The sequence below is a fragment of the Canis lupus genome, chromosome 22, assembly GCF_011100685.1.
Source record: "Canis lupus familiaris isolate Mischka breed German Shepherd chromosome 22, alternate assembly UU_Cfam_GSD_1.0, whole genome shotgun sequence".
NCBI classification, from domain to species: Eukaryota; Metazoa; Chordata; class Mammalia; order Carnivora; family Canidae; genus Canis; species Canis lupus.
Window position 1 is genome coordinate 533600 of NC_049243.1, and position 19816 is coordinate 553415.

At 34.0% G+C, this 19816-nt stretch overlaps 1 protein-coding gene across 2 annotated transcripts in view; it reads left to right on the forward strand.

The window, feature by feature from the left end:
* INTS6 (integrator complex subunit 6) overlaps positions 1 to 19816 on the forward strand; it is a 90227-nt gene that overhangs the window by 14939 nt on the left and 55472 nt on the right. The window contains exon 4 of one of the 2 annotated variants that reach the window (XM_038569412.1): positions 6328 to 6417. In XM_038569412.1, the coding sequence (XP_038425340.1) occupies positions 6328 to 6417 (90 nt within the window). Of the gene's footprint in view, positions 1 to 6327; positions 6418 to 15589; positions 15720 to 19816 lie in introns of those variants that run through there. The other variant, XM_038569414.1, reaches the window with a different exon arrangement.

Consider the following 19816-nt stretch of genomic DNA (forward strand, 5'->3'; position numbering starts at 1 on the left):
AATATTAGTATAGGTAATAAGCAGATAATGAAAAAATTCTGGTTGTGGTATGCAGTTGTCTAAAGTTGAGCAATACTGAACTCTTTGAAGAATGTAATTTATGCTAGTTGACTTGTGTTACGAGGTATGTATTGAAAGCTTCTTTTCTCAGTTGTATGTAGATAATTGTGTTGTTAGTATTGTGACTGATAAGTCTTTGGATTTGAATTGCATCTTAAGATACTTTTCTTTTAGAAAGAAGCTTAACATAGATGAATATTATCCTTAATGTTTTTATATTTTCTTTATAGAATCTGGGTTCTCACATTATATAGAGTATCAAAATTTCTAAATGAAAATGAATTGGTTTGTCATATTTTAGAGGTACATATATTGTTATCTCTTTATTAGATATGGTAATAGAGGAGAATAGGATAGATAATGCCCGCTTCATGTTTTTATGTAGATTTTACAAAGATAGGAGACCTAAAGGATTATAACATTTTTAACAGCAGTCCTATTTAGTACTTGTCCAGTTATGCATGAGAACCTTGACTCTAATATAGGACTTATTTCTCAGAGGAACCCTTTCCTTTTAACATAGTTGCTTGTTGTTGCTGTTACTTAACTTGGAAAGGAAGTTTTAGGTTGTAAAAAAGCACAGGCTTGTTTCTGGAAGGTTTCAATGGTCTCGCTAGGTGATTTGCTTTTGACCTAGTTGTATAAGATGCGATACCTCTTAATACCACTTTTGTTGACTTCTTTTGTATCTTTTCTGGCTTAGGGCAGAATAACTAGACAGGAGTGGCTGCGGGTTAGCTGAAGACCCCCCACAGGAGAGCTGGAGGGCCGGCTGGGTGCACATTTTCCCTTCAGTAGACCCATTAGCCCATGGGAAAAGTAGCTTTGCCAGGCACCTGGCTGCTCTTAGGAGGTTGTTCCAAGGACTGGTAACGCGGTAGAGCATGGTGGCACTGAAGGAAAACGAGCCCAGAGACGTACAGAGTAGTACGTAGTAGATGTACTACTACGTACTACAGAGCCCCGGAAAGTGTGACTGAATGCTCAGGGATGCCTTGCTTTTGCTTCAGAAGATAATAGTTGAGACCTGTTAAGGGTATGGTAAAATTCCTGTACCTCTCCCCCTACTACATTTTAAATTAATTGGGTAAAAGTAGAAATTCTGATTCTGAGAACCAGGTTAGTTTGTATTTCGGGGAAAATTAGCCTTATTTTTATATTTTCAAAAGTTTTTTGGGAAAATTTAAAAATTGTCAAAAACTTTTTTTTTTTTCAAATATGAAATAGGTTCTAATAGATAAGATCTACTTTAATTCTTTAAATTTCTTATTGAGATCTTATACCTTAATTTAGGTGTTTTCTTTAACACCATGATAATGAATTGATGGAACTGAACATTTTTGCTTTATTTTACCTTTAGCAAAAATTTTACCCGAGGTTTTTGGCCAACATCAAATCAGTTTTGTTTTCTTTAAAATCTGTTTTCTAAATGACAAGATTGCCATTAGTAAATAGCTCTAGAGGTAGAATATTGTAGCTTGCACCATATTCTCAAGAGACATGTTTAGATGTATTTATGCCTAAGAGTCACAGCTCTGAGAGAACCATCTGATTTTAATTCTGCTAATGGCAAAAGTAAACTTTTAGTCCCTCTACTGGTTGCCTTTGTCGTAGCAGAGCTTAATATTATTATTTTTATTTTGGAGATTTTATAACTAAGATAAAGGCTGTTTATAACTTTATGATCAAGACGAATTTTGAGGGATATTCTAATATGGACAGTCACATCCCCAAATTGAGTGACTTTGAAAACACTTGCTAAGAATAAAAATGTAAAGTATTTATTCTTAAATATATACATTTGGGAATTATTAAACTGGCATGAAAGAGCTAATGACATTATAATGATTAAATCACAACTTTTAGAATTTTGAAATGTTAAAATTTTTTGTAAAACATGAAAAAAGTAATCTTGTGATATTAGTAAACAATCAGAAATTTGTTTTAATTTGTTGGGTAAAAATGTGAGAGAAAGACGCCAATTATGTATTGTGCTTCTGCCAAGAATAAGTGCACTCTCAAGGGCAGGGGAGGAGCAGTGTAAAACTGAATGTAAGAAAACTTTGTTGGAGCAACATTGTCCATTTTCTGCAGGCAATTTAGAAATTTATGCTTAAATAAACATACTAATTCTAACATTTATTCTGAAATAAAAAACATCCTTTTGTATTCTAATTTTTATCATGACGAATCCTATTACTTTTCTTAGTGTTATTATTATTATTATTTTTTTAATATATTCCTGTTGCCTTTCTTAGTGTGCTTTTTTTTTTTTTTTTTTTTTAAATTTATTTATTTATGATAGTCACAGAGAGAGGGAGAGAGAGAGAGACAGGCAGAGGGAGAAGCAGGCTCGATGCACCGGGAGCCCAATGTGGGATTCGATCCCGGGTCTCCAGGATCGCGCCCTGGGCCAAAGGCAGGCGCCAAACCGCTGCGCCACCCAGGGATCCCCTTAGTGTGCTTTTTGACTAAACTCAGAGAAGAAGGGATCTTAAGCATGGTATGGTTAAATAATTAAATAGGTGAAATGAGGATGGTTATATTTTTCTTTTCTCTATCTTTAGTCTCTATCAGAATTTTCCAATATTTAAAGTCCTTAAAGAACTTAATGTTGTTTTATCTTCTTTCATATTTATGCTCTGAAGGTTGGCTGAAGTTACTTAGTATCCAGAAGTGAATGTTGATTATATATTGCATTTTCTTTCAGTGTGTTTTTATTGGAGGGAGGTGTATTGATTTATATATAGAAAAATTGATAGGTAAAAAAATCATAAAACAGCAGGAAACCAAGGAAAGAATAGTAGTTAATTTTGGTGCAAGTATAGTATATTAAAACCAAACTGATTGTAACATCATTGTTACATTGTTGAGTGAATATGGCACACTCCAGATTGGTGTGTGCCATATTCACACTCCAGAATTATCTAAGTGAATTTAGTTGCTTCCAAAAGGACTTTCAGATGCTGTAGAAAGACAATGATATTTGCAGTTGGAATAAGGTTCTCGCTGTGCCAGTTACCAGAAGAGTGATTTTGGATTATATTGTTTAATCTCTGAATATTTTACCTCACCAGGTTTTTAGAGGTAAATGAGATAATACAGTTGCTTTATTGTTATTATCAAGTATCTGATTATTCTTGTGATTTCAGGCTTAGCCTCTGTGTAAAGTATTATGTATGACTCCAGTAAAGTTTCAACTAAAAGCTTGTTGTCAAGGAAAAAGTAACTTTTATTTTAATGTTCGAATTTAGCTTAAATTTTAGCACCTCATGACTTGGCTAAATTTTAACAACTTTTAACTTGATTTTTGGATATATGGTCATTAAAAAAGCATGTTTTACTTTTTGGGTGAACATCATCCCTAAAGTTCCTAATACATCAGAGATCATTGTTCTAATTATAGATATGACTTTCTGGCCTGTGGAGGATAATTCTCAATGCGCTTACATAGGAATAAGAATTGATGTCATACTTTGATTCAGAAAACTTGGGAGAAAATTTGAATTAGGTTAAAATGTAGAGGTGATACAGAAAACACTGTTGCAAGTATTTGGTCCATGTTGTGGTGGCTTTAAGAGATTTACTGATTTGATTTTGAAAGGCATCAAGTCATCCAGAGTAGTTTTAGCTTAAGGGTGGAAACAAGATACAATAGTTCTGAAGATATTAGGACTTCTTGGTCTTTTTTTTTTTTTTTTACCTCCCTTTGCCAATTTTTGATCTCCAGTGGTATTTGTAGAGACCAGAAAAAGTTATTGTTAAATGTTATTGGAGATTGTGTATCACACACCTAACACCATGCCTGATGTATGGTAGCCACTCGGTAAATATTTGAATGATAAGCATGAATAAATGGACAGTGGAAGCCCAGACAGCTGTAGGAGCCAGGTAGAGAGTGCATCCTTGTATCCTAGCAAATTCATGAGTTGTTACGTGTCAAGTTAGGGCAGTGATCATTTATAATGAGGTAAAGGTAACATACCTATATTTCTTTTGAAGCTTGTTGAAGTTTGAGTAGTTCTAAAATGGTTCCGTGAACTTGGATAGGTTTTAGGCTTGTATTATACCACAGTTGGTGAATCAGTATTTAAGTGCCCAGTGCTGAGGAAGAAATAGGATGTTATACTTGGCCTTCAGTTGATTCAAACACTCAAAACCATAGCAGTCAATACAAGAGGCTGTATTTTTAAAGAACCGTAGTTAAAACAACAATTTACCATTTTAACCATTTTTGTGTGTACTCGGTAGTGTTAGGTGTATATTCACATTGTTGTGCGTCATATATTTAAAACAAATTTGAGGAGGGAGGATAAATGCGGTAGGCAGTAGTATGCAGAATGTACTCCATGAAACCACTCCAAATCCAACTTTATTTAAAGAAATGTTCTACTGTATCTGTACTTTGAGTTTGAAAATTGCCACTATTAGAATTTGAAGAGGCAGAACAGTAATTATTTAGGGGCAGACTAATCGGGGAAGGCTTTATGGAAGAAGACTATGTAAAGAATGATTAGGAATTGGTTGGGTTGTGGGCAGCAAAAAGGAGGGAGGGAGCCAGTTGAAGCTCAGAGACGAGTGAGCGTTGTCTGCAGATGCCTGAGAAGACCTGCATAGAAATTACTGTTTATGTTGGGGGTGAGTGGTGTGATACAATATTGTGTCATGTTTTCCACATTGTGTCCGTTTACTATGAACCTTGCAGAGCAGGAGGGAAGGTAAATTCATGAGTGGTTTTTTCACCCCTGCAAGTCTTCTGTAACATTTGGATGTTACTATGCATTTGAAATCTAGAGGTTACATCCAACATATTTTAATTTGACCAGAGGACACTTTCTACATCTGGAATCGTTTCTTCTTGGACGTCAGTTTGAAAAATGTGTATGCCACTTATAAGTTGTGTACCTTGATCAAGAAGTTTTCAACTATCCAGTCTCTCCTCCCACTTGATGAAGATTAGTTGTGATCACAGTGAGTGTATGTGAAAAGTGTAAATGCATTTAACAAATAAATGGAGTATGTGCTGTAGTATGCTAGCGATAGAGACTTACACACATGTAAGGGAAGTTTATTGAACCATGGAGTATTACCTGCGTATAACCCTTCTACATCCTTGCTCTTCCAAATCTGGTCTGTGGACATTAGCATCTCCTAGACTGCCATCTCTTGAGAAATGTTAAATCTTAGTCTTCATCCCAGACCTGCTGACTTAGAACGTGCATCTTACCAAGATTTCCAAGTGATTCACATGCACATTAAAATCTGCCATATGCTGTTCTACATCATATCCAGCAAAACTTCATTCCATCCTTTCTTGAACAGTGTTTGTAGCAAAGAATTTGATACCTTTGATTTCAAACACAAGGTTTACCCTCTTGAACTCTTTGACCCTTTGGTCTTAATTTTGTCTTGAGTGTGCTTAATGAATGTGTTTACTATCTTAAGTGAGAGCCATGTATAAATAAAAGAAGCTTATGTTTATCTGATCCCATCACAAAATGTGTCCCTTAGAATTGACCATAGTACTCAGAGTAGGTAAGTTGGCCAGAGATTTGAATGGGAGTTACTGAAGCTATTTCACCCTACCTGCCTATGGAGGAGTGAAGGTTTTGTGCCACTGTCTTCCATTGCCTCTGCTACTGTTGCTTTTGTACTTTCTCTTGCCGAATACTTTTAACTATCCTTTTTAATTTTTCATATTGGACTCTCATTAAATTTTGCTAAGCTTAGAGTAGCCCTAGTGTTCCCATGGAACGGATTTTAGAGCTCTTCCATCCATATATCCAGTCGCTTGGTTAGACACTTTGATTACAGGCCTAAATTATACATTGTAATGTTCATCTACTATTTTGCCTTTCTCTCTAAGAAGTTTCCCAGAAAAATATTCTTTTAATTTTTAATATCCTGATATGCCAAATTATTAGAGTTATTAGAATTGAACTGTAGGGTCCCTATTAAAAAATTAAATAATTTTAGTTATATAAATATAAATGTTTACCACAAGAATTGAAACAATACAAAAATGTAGAAAGAAGTGAAAGGTCTACCTTTTCCTTTAACCTAATCTCCCATTCGTTTAAGGTTAACTTCTGTTTAGTATATGTTTCTCTCTGAGCTTTTTTTTCATGTACAAAAGGTATATACTATGCATAAAACTTATTAACAAGAAAAGTAAATTTATACAACATTCTAAGAATTGACTTTTTACTCAGAAAAATTAAGCTGATGTCTAGACCTTAATATGATTAATGTGTTTTTTGAATTTAGGGACGAAACCCTTTTTTCTTGGAGCCAGCAATAATTATTACTATTACTGATGGGAGCAAGCTGACTACTACCAGTGGAGTCCAGGATGAGGTAAGTTCTATTCCTATCAGAATAGATTATGTATTTGCAGGTGAAAAATTGTTATTTGTATATGTACTGTAGGATATTGAACACCTTAAATAGATTTGATTATTTAGAGTCCCCTGTCTTCTAGGACTTAACTACCTTCTCTGTTTATAGCAATGATCTTCAGATTTTCTTGACTAGGAATCCCTTCTGTGAAAAACATTTGAGCCTACCCCCAATTCCCAATTATATGTGTATTTTTGAGTTCATGTGAGGATGACTGTCATTTCATATAGTACATTATTTAGTGAAAATGAAATCTTATTTTCAGATTGAAAAAAAAATGGGCATAATGCTCTAACAATTTCTTTCCATATTTCAATGGATTGTCATTTGCACTCCACTGTGGAGACTTTCTAGACTATACAAGAGCAAAGCCAGGAGAAGGTTAAGACTAGGAAAAGTGAAGGTTTTTGGACATTTTTATTCAAGTCATTATAGTATATCTAGGTAATCTCATCTGTTCTCTGCTAGCATGCATTGTGCAGAGCTGATTGTCTGTGGTATGATAGGGTAAATACCATAGATTTATTTGAACTTTAAGCTGTTTTTACTGTAGTATTTGAACTGCTCTTGAACCTTATACAGTTGACCCTTGTACCATGTGGGGGTAAGGGTGCTAATCCCCTTGCAGTCAAAAATTTGTGTATAACTTTTGACTGGCACAAAACTTAACTACTATGAGTAGTTGTTGGTGGGAACCTTTACCAGTAGCATAAACAGTTCATTAATACATATTTTGTATGTTATATGCATTATATACTATATTCTTACAGTAAAGTAAGCTAGAGAAAAGATGTTATTAGGAAAATCATAAGCAAGAGAAAATACATTTATAGTACTGTACTCTATTGAAAAAATCTGCATATAAGTGGACCTGTACAGTTCAAACTCCTGTTGTTCAAAGATCAGCTGTATTTGTTATTCAAAATATGTTGATCTAGATAGGAGGTGGTTTAGACTAATCTTTTTACTGTTTGCATTTGCTTTAAAATCTTAATTCTTATATTTACAAAGGGTTTGATTAAGTAGGAAAAGATTAGTTTTTAAGTTCAGTAATTTTTAGAAAGACTTCCATTTGTGATGTTGTGGGGCTTGGACATGGAGTTCAGGACATGTGGGTTCTGGTCTTTGTTCACCTACTTTCTAGCAGTGAACTTTGTACTAGTTAACCGAACTTCTCCAAATCTCTTTCCTTAGCCGTGAAATAAAATGGTAATTCTTGTCTTACCTCAAAGGGTTGTTGCAAGACTGAAATGAAATAATGCGTGTCAAAGGCTATAAAGAAATGAGCACAGTATTGTTCTATTACTAAGCAGTGGAACCAGTAGAGTTGTCAATACCTGAGCTTGATTTGTTGGAAGAGGACCAGAATTGTTTTGTTTGAGCAATTGATATTAAAGAGAATTTAGGATATAGTTCATGGAGATAGAGCTGAAAAATTTAGGTAGATTAAAATTCATAATTAAATAATTTATGGTCTATACATAATTAGTAGCATCGGAAAGCTACCTAATGGGTTTTTGGGCTTTCTTGAGCTAGGTTGACATGTATAGCCAATTATGTCACTACCAGGAACAGATAGACATTAATTATATATATGAACAAGCCATAGAAATGTTGCCAAATTTAAATTTGAAACTTTGAGGTTGATTTTTCCCACTTTACTTCCTTTTGAAAAATTTGAGAGGAAGATGGAGGTATTGATAAAGTATTATTAATAGAACACATAATAATTCTTCAACTTTTATTTTATATAAATGAAATCTTTTGATGGTTTTTTTTTTTATCCTTAATGATTCTGATTTGTAGTTACGATGATTGAAAAGTATTTCTGTTTTTGTTGTAAAATATTCCTACATGTGAGATTATTCATTCAGAGTGTTTTTTTGTCTTGCTGCCTTTGTAGAAATGCCCTTAGGGGTACAATATATTTTGTTTCCATATATCTGGATTTGTTTTGTTTGTAATGTTTGTTTTGTAGGACCTCTTTTAACTTTTAAATGTATTTTGAAATCTAAATGGGTATTGGAATTGTTCACCTTTCTTCCCAGATTTTTGGGAGGGATATTGGAGAAGTGGGACTGTGTACTTAAGAGTAATCTATACCTTGTAAGTAAGATTGGGAAGATTTTCTTGTGGGCAAGCATCTTAACTTTTTTAGTTTTCTTCTGTCTTCTATGATAGTTAGCCTAGTACTAAGAACAGAGCTTATATTAAAAACTACTCATTATAGATATTATTGTATTGAGTCTGGTAGTCATCAAGATGAAAATGGATTATTATTGCTTATTGGAGGTGGAAGATTTATTTATTTTAAGGCAAAGGTTTATTTTGGTAATGTAGTTGCAGTATAGGTCTGTGAGTTGTTTTGGTTTTCACGGTTAAGAATGATTTTGATCCTTTGCATATATGGTTCTTAATGTTCCAACAAAACTCTTGTGGGGCAGAGAGAATGTACCCCAGATGTGCATATAGTTGAAGCTTTCTTTTTGCTAAAATATTGGGAAATGTTGGTCTGTTCTAGCCCAAATAATCAAAATATGTGATTCATTTTAAGGAGCCTTCCAATTCATAAAAAGTGTAAAGATGCTTTTTGTTTTGCTCTTATATGTATATATGTGTATGTATAGATGCGTGCTACATATGATCTATGTTGTCATAATTTTTAGGGAATAACAAATAGAATTTTGCACTTTGTCTCTTTCTTTTCACATCTCTTAACCTTTGCCTTTGGCAAAACTTGATTCCTTTTTAGATTTATTGAATAAGTATATCAGTGATTTCCACATTAGATTTGTATGTATATAATTTTTGATTGGCCATGGCTGCTATTGGTGTGTCCTGTTACTAATATGTATGGAATTGTGCATCCCCACTTGAATATCCTTTGTTCAAGAGTTATACTATCTCACATGGGGTTTTAGATCTGTTGGTACTGCTTTTCAGGAATACATGTTTCAGCTACTTTAAAATCATCCATTTGGTGCCTAAGGCAACATAGAGCTAATGCAGTCTTACTTCTTATTTTACAAATGAGAACATTGGGATCCAGGGAGGAAAGTGATTTGCTCAAGATTATAGCATTTTTTTATTGCCAAAATCTGGATTAGGATTGATGTAAATTCCAAAGATGTCCTAGCCCCTCTAGACCAATGTTTTTTCCCATTGTCTCTCATGCCTTTATATTTGATTCTGTTTTGTTGTTGTTGTTGTCTTAAAATTTATCTTCTATTTATGCAATTCCCTGTTTGTCTACTTTAGCTTTATATACAGTTGTGATGTAGGGGTTACGTTGTTGTTCACTCAGTGTTCATTGAATGACTATTAACAACCAGGGAATTCATTTCTAGTCAGTGGGGATGACAAAGATGAATAGGGTAGATTTCTGTTTTTTAAGTTCATAGTCTTAACAAGGAGATTGCCTATTAAATGCTTTTGTAAGTGATAAAATAGAGATATATACTAAGTGTATGGGAGCATTGAAGAGGGAGGGAGGAGAGGGTTAATATTACCTGTTTTGTATATGTGTCAAATCCTGTGTAATGTGAATTTTTATGGTCATTTTAATTTTGATTAAATTCAAGGACTTGTGGATGATTTAGTATTAAGATGTGGCTCCTAGCCTGTATCTGTGAAATTTATAAAGAATTCTGGTATAAAATTGTTTTGAGCCTAGAAAATAGCTCATGGAAAAACTTGGTGCAATGTCTCTTGACCTGGCTAAGTTTGTTCAGGACAGAATGACCCAATTTCTTAAAACTTACTTGTCAAAATAAGATAACAACACCATTTCCTTTATGACAGCTTAGTGTGTTAGGAGGTGGGAGAGCAATAGCTTTATATTACAGACAAAAATCTTGAGCTGTATATCATTATTTTTACCTTATTTTATGACTTTAATTATCTTTTTTGGCTTCATTTAATGAAAGCCTAGGCAATTGTCTGAGGTGTCATGAGTATGTTTCTAGTGTTGTATTTTTGGATAACCTTCTAAGACTTTTGGTGACTCCTGTGTTGGAAGATGATGTGTGTATTTTTTGCCTCTCTCTTTTTTTTTAAATGTAGCTATTTGGTAAAACTGGTTGTTTGCAATATTCTCATTTTTGAGGAGTTAGATGGGACTTTGGATTTTGATACATGAGAACGTTATATTGCTTACCCTCACAGTAGTAGTCCTTAATGTTGATAAGTGCACTATTTACTCACAGTTCATCATGTTATAGTACTGATGTATCAGATGTTTTGGTAGAATCACAAAATTGTAATTAGAATTATTGAAAAAAATATTTTTCTGGTTTTAATTCTCTGCAAAGATCTTCTCTCATACTGTTTTGCAATGGAAAACTATTCTTAACTGCAATTCCAGGAACACATGGCTAACTATATTGCTCAATAAAGTCGCCAGAAGAAATCCTGCCAGTACCTTCTTGGCGATGAATGACATTCCAGGATAGTGTAGCAGTTATTTTTCTCTTCCTTGAAAGTGCTAATAGTAGTATTATCTTTCAAATTGAGATTTCTATATGCTGAAGAATGTTTCTGCATCTCTTTATCAGTGTTATGATTGCCCTGGAGGGCTAACATTTTAGAGAAGATATTTGCAGTAAAAAATAAAATGTTGTCTTTTGACATTAAAAGTTTTGCCTTATTACGAGCTTCCCCAGCCTTTTAAGATGAATTAGGGACAACTACCTTTATACCTTCTTGGCAAATGTTCAGAAAGGGCATATGTTTGTAGGAAAAAAAAAAGCTTGAGTAATCTCAGCTATGTGTTCAAGTGGCTACAGATTAGGGTTTTTTATCTTTCAACCCATCAGTTCTCAAAAGTTGATGTAGAACTCCCATCATTTAGAACTCCCATCATTCTTTGAGATGTGGATTGGTATTAGTGATTTTTTGGATCATTCTTGGCATGTAAATGGTTTTACCTTTTATAAGGATAATCTGTAGGACCTATAATTATAGTTTGTTAAAGTCTTTGCAATCTGTAATGATCAAGACAATCCAGATTTTTTTGAGTTCTATTTCTAGTACCTCAAATAATTCAGAACCTTATCTCTCCCTCCATAGAATGTTTTTGTTTTAGTAAAGTCACTAAAAATAAGTGTCAAGAGCTGTCGAAACTACTTTTAATTATGTCAGTCAAGACTTCTAAATACATACTTAAAATAATTGTTTTTTTCCCCATACACTTAGAATTTTGGAGCAACTTTATCTTTCTTCTGTTTCAAAAAGACTTCTAAGGAACCTTGAGGAATGTCATTGTAGTAAGATAGAATGTATTGAAGAGATCTGTGTGTAAATGAATTTTTGAGTTCTCATTTACCCCTTAGCAGTTGTGCCTCTTCATATTGATGTTACTAGGGGCTCAAGCAATGTCGAGATTAACTCCTGTCTTACTAATTTGTGGTTGAAATGTTCTAAACATATGTATAACATTATTGTATATGTACTTTCCAAGAACATTTAATAAGAATCTGTTGCTTGCAGATCATTTGCATTTTCTATTTTATACTCGTTTTGGCCTTGTTCTCTCAACACCTGGATTTATTATTCCTAGTGTGCTATAGAAATGTATTCATCTGCAATTATTAGTATGTTAGAAATATGTAAATTATAATAAAGAAATTGATGCAATGTTTCAATTTAATAACCTTATACTGAATTTCAACACATTTGGAATACTCTTATTGAATATATCTTTTTTCTTTCATGTGAAAAGAAAAACTCTTTAAGGATTGCCTCTGGCCAAGCACTGCAATAGAATAATTTTTTAAAAATGGCTAGCTGACCACTCTTTAATGAAGCTGTATGGCTACAATAACTAATCTGTTATCTAGAATTCTGTGGCAAGATATATAAAAGTAGTTTTTATTCAGAGGCCAAAGCAATTTCACCCTGCCTTTATTAGCCTGTCAGAACCAATAAGCAGTCAGAGACCCTGTACATGTAAGGAAAATTTTATTTAGAGATGTTTCTATTACTCTCCTGATTGTAGCTCTTCCATAATGTAAACTACTGTGATGTTTAGAACATTAGTTTTTCAAATGGCTGCATCAAAATCACCTTGGATGTTTAATAGAAAAATCTCTATGGCTCAGTTCTAATTCTGGAAATTATAGTTTAGTTGATCTGGATAGGGACCTGGGAATCTGTATTTTTGAGAATGTCCCAGTTGATTCTGATGCACAGATTTGAACACAATAGTTTTAGAACACAATGTAACTATAAATGTGTATATTTTTAAACTATAAAATATATCTTTGAAAATGAACAGCTTTAGGAAAACACCATTTTTGACTTTGAATGCCCCCAAAATATTTTAAGATAAAACAACCTTTGGAATTGTTAAACTTGGGGATGGGTTTCCAAGGGATATGATATAGGACTTTTGTGAATATTTTTTATTGTGTTTGATACGGCTTAGAATCAATTGATTATTGGATAGCCCTGAAATACTAACTTTTGTGCCAACTGCAGTCTCTCTGTATTTACTGCTTTATGGTATGCTGAATTGAGGAGGCTGCTTAGGCCCTGAGTATGAGATGACGTAGAGGAGGAGAGTTAAGAATAGGAGAGTAATTAATTCATATTATTTGTCATGTGCTTACTATCCCTGGCTTAATGAATTTTTATCCAAAGGATGGCATAGTATTCTGTTATCCTTATTGTGCTTTTTTTTTTTTTTTTTTTAATTGAGAGGGGGATCGAGAGAATGGGTGGTGGTGGAGGAGAAGGATAGAGAATCTTAAGCAGGCTCCATGCCCAGTGGGGACCCTGACATGGGGCTGGATCTCACAACCCCGAGATCATGACCTCAACCATGACCTGAGCTGCAATCAAGAGTCAGATGCTTAACTGACTGAGCCATGCAGGCGCCTCCTGGTTTGGATGTCCATAACTAGCATTATTAAAAAATACACACACACACACACCCCTATGCATATATATGTATACACACATACTTGACCCAGATGAGAGCAATTTATAAAGAATTGGTGATAGTTACACTTAATTTTTGCTTTCTAGAGAATTCCTGCTAAAATACTCTTCTATAATGAATTGTTTGGATTTTGAACTCTTAGATTATATTTTGGATTAACTCATTAATCATTTCTTTTTTGGTGGAGCATGATAACTTTGGTTGTGTACAAGAATAATGGCCCACCATACGTTTATGTTTAGTACCACTATGTTCTAGGTACGGGGAACACCAAAGGTGAAATTAAGCAGGACTCTTGCCCCTAGAAAATGTATTTGAAGATAGCCAAGTAAATAAGCATTTGTAATACACTGAGATAAATCTCATGGCTCCCTTTTGAGAGAGCAGAAACAGGGAAGGTAGGTTTTGAGCGATGAATGAGACATTGGGCTATGACGTTTCAGGAGGAGCAAATAGCGTGCAAAAGTATGAAGGCATAAAAGCAGTGTATGGGGAGACTATATATGATAGAATATGGAAAGTGTAGGCAGGGGGAGTGGTTGCTTGAAATGTAGATAGAGGCTGGAAGATAACCACGCTGAGGAGAGTAGACATCATTCTGTTAACATTTGGAGAGGAGGTATTGAGTGCTCAGACGTTAGGCGAGTCCCATGATCAGATTTGCATTAGTAAACTTATTCTGTCTGGGTGAAAGAAAATAGGTTGAAGGATGGTAAACTGGGAAGAACTCACAAACTACATGAAATAATCAGGAAAAATAAGGGGTATATGAAACTAAACCATGGCTGGACAGAAAAGCAGAAATGTGGGAGATTTGATAGGTATGCTAACTAGGCAGGTCTTTAGAAATGATGAGGTTAAAAAAAAAAAAAAAGCAGCAGCGTTTGACAGGGGTTCTGAATCAGAGTCCAGGCTTGGGCTTCAGAGGATTCTATTCTGTGAATTCCCTGAAAACTAATCTAGACATTGTCCATTTTTGCAATTATGCACATTCTTCTGGGAGACAGAGAGGTCTGTAGCTTTAATCATATTCTCAAAGAAGTGAAAAAAGAGAAAGTCTAATAGTATTTTGAAGATTCCAACTGGAGATCTATGTGGACGGTGGTAGTTTTAACTGAAATAGTGATACTGGATACATAGTAGAAAGGAATATAAAATAATTCTTTGATAAAGTATTATCTTTAGTACTTTGGTACTTTGATAAAGTACCAATTTTTAAAGGAATTATGAGCCAACTTTTAAAACAATAGCTCAAAAACTTTTTCTTGCCTTCTTAGCATTGTGTCCTAGGCAAAGTATTTTGTACTTAAAAACAGAGAAACAAGCAGAATTTTATCTCTGGATGTTGATGAGTTTTTATTTTGAAGCAGATTAAATAAATAAACATTACATCAACTTATTACTTGTCAGGTATTTAAGTTTCTAATGTTAGGGCCGTAGTGATGTGAACATTTCAAATTGCTCATTTCAAGTAAGCATGAACATTGAAATTCAAAATGCTGGGACAAGAGCATTGTGTGTTTGGGGATACCTTGTTCTAGTGTCAATTTAGTTGAGGACATAAGCCTAATTTCTTTTCTGTTCATCAGTATATAGTTTAAGAATAGTTGTAGATTGGTTTTAACCGTATTGGCAGTTTTCTACCAATTAAACCCAGTTAAAGTCAGCCTGTTAGATGTATTTTATGCATCTCTAAGTCAGATTACAATTTGAGAGCTTGAAAAAGTTGAGAACTTGATCTCCTGGTGAGGCACACTCACATAAGCCGTAGGCTGCTGGTTGTTTATAAATACCTTCATTATTCTTATTTAGCTGTATTCCATAAATAGTTTTTTTTTTAAATGTAAACTTCCATTTTCAATTATTCTCTTCAGATGTAATAAAATAGATTTAAATTTTTTTAGATTTGTGTATTGGGAATAAACTTTGTGCAGTGACTGAAACTATGATCTTTACATCAAGACAAGGCTACATTTTGATCTAGACAAGGCTGTTTTGGTTTATTTTTCCCCACAATCTGTCTTTTCAGGTTGAATTACTGATTTTTTTCCCCCTTTGTTTTGTTTGTTGTGGTTTTGATGTTTTTTTTCCTTTCAGCTAAAGGAGCAGCCCAGTGGTTTTCAAGAAGTGCCAAAGTGCACTGACTGTCTCATGATGACTGGTGCCTCAGGGAGGGTCATGATTCCTGGATACAGGATCGACCTGATCCTGGATGTCACTTCAAGCAGTCAGATCGTGGGGAAAAGCCTTGTCTAATGGCTAGCCTTCCTCAAAAGTCTGATGCTAGTCATCTCGGAAGGCCTCAGAAAAAGCCTTAAAGGTGAGCAGAGTAGAGTGTAGTTCTCTCTGGGGGCTGTGACTATTTGTTGGAGAGTATGATTCAACGTAGAGTGATAACCCTAACCTGAGAAATCCAGGTTCAACTGGTAAATTAGTTTATAATTTTGTTGATGACGATGATCAGGCCCCAACTTTAGAGTTATTAGGAACTAATAACTTGTTAACCTTAAAATCTGTAAGGGGAGGAATTTGTATTTCCTGGGCCCTCAGAACCTTAGGTTAGTATCTGTTGTTTTAAAAGGAAGCAGCCTACTTTCATAGGTAAGGAACATTTTGGTTACAAAATTGCATTATAAGTACAGATGGATTAAAAAAACTAGCTATTGAGATATTTTCTTCACTAGTTTATATATTTATCATGTATTGATTGTATATCAGGCAATTGGAGATGGACACATTTTCAAATGATTTGTCTGTTGTAATTTTTTAAAAAGCAGAACCATGTTTGAAGCAGTTTATATAGGTAGCTCATATTTTATTGCATTCAACTTGAAGAATATTGGGACTGTTGCATTAATTGAATAACATTTTTTAGCTCAATAAAAAGACTTTTGAGAGATGTTTTGAGCATTTTTTTTTTTTCTGGAAAAAGTTTAATTGTAGGCTTCTTTCTCTGTGCTTTGAAGCACTTACGGAACCCTATTCATATAATAATCCTAGTTGCCAAATTTTCAACTAAATTCTAAAACTTGACTTAAGACTTAATAGGTTTTATTTTATTTTATTTTTTGTTGTTTTTGAGTTGTCTCTATTAGAAAAAAATATATGGGCATGCACTATCCCTTATGTTTGTCCATATTTGTGTTTAGGTATTACATGTGTATAATTATAGATATATGTGTGTGTGTATTTTATATCCACATACACACCTCCTCTATTTATATTAAAAATATCTACAAAAATAGAAATTTTAAAAGATGAGATGAAAAAACTTAGACAAAGGAAGTTCTGACAACTTTCTTCCTCACATCATGATGTATATATACCAGGAGTTCTCAAACCTAGAGAAACCAGGTAGTAAATATTATAGGCTTTTTAGCTTGCTCGGTCTGTTAGAACTACTCTGTTCCGTTGCTGTCGGCAAGAAGCAGCTGTGGACAATGTGAATGAATGTGGCTGTCATCAATAAAATTTTATTTACCAAAACAAGCCAAGGGCTGGATTTGGCTGCTGGGCTATATAGTTTGCTGACCTCTGGAGTATACCCTATTTTGTAGACCAGTGCCCTAGACCTCAAATTGTTTATACTACTTTCAGGTCATTTTCTCCATGAGGTTGAGAGTACAATTGATCTTCCTTAATGAAGTGAGCAGAAGGTGGCTCGTGGTCAGAATATATTCAGTTTAATTGAACAGATACTGAACACCAGTGATGCTCAGAAAAAAGGTTGGATACTAGGAGCATAAGTTTGGTAAGAGAGAGGTGAACGGTTATGGCCTAGTTTAAGAAGAAAAATGATCACAGCACAAGCTGCTGAGAAAGTGAGGCTGGCACTAGGAAATGCCTCAAGTTGGACTTTGGAAGATTAATTCAGGTTGGGAAGTAGATGAGTACAAAGACCTAAAAGTGATAGAAGAGACAGTGAGGGAACCATACATACCTCAGTAGTAGTGATAGTTGGCAGAGTGTTCAGGGAGATGGAGGAAATGAGCCTGGATGGATGGCATGGCCCATTGTGTATGCCCTGCCAGGGAATGTAGATGGTAATAACCATTGAAGAGATTTTAGTGTAGTTCTTGAGAAAGTGATCTGATTTGGATTTTAGAAAGATAGTAGCAACAGTGTGGAATATACAAGGAGTAGGTAATTTTGGCAACTTTTTTTTCAATCTCATAAAAGAGGATAAAATTGTGGGTTTTATACAAGATATAAAATAAACTTGGAATACTATTTAGCAAGAAAAGGAAATGGACTATTGACATGCTGTAACATGAATGAACCTCCAAAACAAAGATGCAAAAGACCACATATGTATGATTCCATTTTTATGGATCATCCATAAAGTAGATTAGTGATTGCCTGGGGTGGACTGGGGACTGACTGCAAATGGGTAAGAGGGAGCTTTCTGAGGTTTGGAAATGTTCTAAAACTGAGTGGTGTGGTTGTGTAACTCTATAAATTACTAAAAATAATTAAATTGGGCACTTTTAAAATGGATGAACTTTATGGTGGGTAATTATTTTTCAATACAGTTAAAAAAATTAGACCTCACCATTGAAATTTGTTGGAGAAAAATTTTGTAAAAAAATTATTTTCGTATCATTGATTGCCAAGTAATTTAATTGCTCTTTTCTTTGAAGAGAGTGCTCTTAAACTACTAGAGTGAAAAAAAATATATATATATTTTTTAACTTACAGGACATGCATTGTAACTAAGTGTGTAAGGACTACCAACTAAATAAATCAGATTATTACTAAATTTTATAGAAATCGCTTAAAGTTTAATAATTTCTTAATTTGTCTTTCCTTATTCAGTATCGTATGAAGAGAACCATCCTTAAATACTTATTTGGATAATACTAAAAAACTAGAAATAGCCTAAGGGAAATGTACTTGATTTTCTTTTTTTCAAGGAACTAATTGCTAAAGAAAGAACCTGAAGTACCATGATTTTAATTTATCAATTGGTTTTCCATAATCTTAATAGTCATTGAGAATGAATGAAAAGAATATAAAGCAAGTGGAAAGTGGTTAATTACAGTAATTTATGGAGGGCTTACTACATGGTAAGGCACTGTTTCTTAGAAGCAGATTCTTACTGTGTTACTTTCTTTTATTCTTGGCTGCCAAAATAACTTACGCCGTTGAAGTTGAATGTAATCATTAAGAAGAGTAATAAACAAGCCTTAATTTTGTTACTCTTTATTGTTTCAAGGTGATTTCCCATCTCACTTAATTCCCAATTTTGTGAAAGTGAGGAAAATGAGTTTTAGTATAGCTGATTCTCATTTGAGAGGCATGGCTGGGACTAGTCTGTTGGTTTTTTCAAGTTTATTACTTCTCATGTTCTAGCGTGGGGTTTTAAAAAAAAACAAAAAGCTGTAAAATAGTCCATAAGGATAGATATCTAGACCAATGGATAAATTGAGAGTTCAGAAATAAACCCACATGTTTATGGTCATTCAGTTTTCAACAGATGAGCCAAGAATTTAATGGGGAAAGAATAATGTTTTCAACAAATGATACTGGAAAACTAAGTATCCTTATGCAGGAGGGTAAAGCTGGACTTTACTTCATACCATATACAAAAATAAATGGGTGGGCAATGTAAATGTGAGAGCTGAAACTCTTAGAAGAAAACATGCACACTAAAAACTCAGGGCTTTGGATTAGGCAGCAGTTTCTTAGACATGATGGTAGAAGCCCATCCAAAGAAAAAATAGAAAAATTTGAAATCATCAAGGTTAAAAACATTTGCAATTTAAAGGATACTATTAAGAAAAGTCTGTAACAGAATAGGAGAAAATATTTGCAAAGGGCCTAGTATCCAGAATAAAAAGAGCTGTTATAACACAAAAAGAAAAAGACAACCCAATTCAAATATAGGCAATGGATTTGAAATTATATTTCTCTAAAGACATTCAAATGACCTGTAAGCACAGGAAAATATGTTTTATCATCATGAGTCATTAGGGAAATGCAAATCAAAACCATAATGGGATACCACTTTATAACTACTATAATGGTTGTAATAAAAAAGATTGATAATAACAAATGTTGGTGAGAATGTAGAGACACTAGAACCCTCCTACATTACTGGTGGGAGTGTAAAATGATGTAGCTGCTATGGGAAGTAGTTTGGCAGTTCCTTAGGAAGTTGAACCCAGAGTTATCCGGTGAGCCCCAAATTCCACTTCTTCCTGTGTACCCTAGAGAAATGAAAATATGTCGACATAAAATGTCTTATTAGCATTAATTATCATAATTAAAAAGTGGAAACTGATGGGCAGATGAACACAATGTGGTTTTGACATATAATGGAATGTTTTATTTAGCCTTAAAAGGGAATTAGATTCTGACACATACTACAACGTGGCCTAATTTTGAAAATAAGCTAAGTGAAAGACCCAGATATAA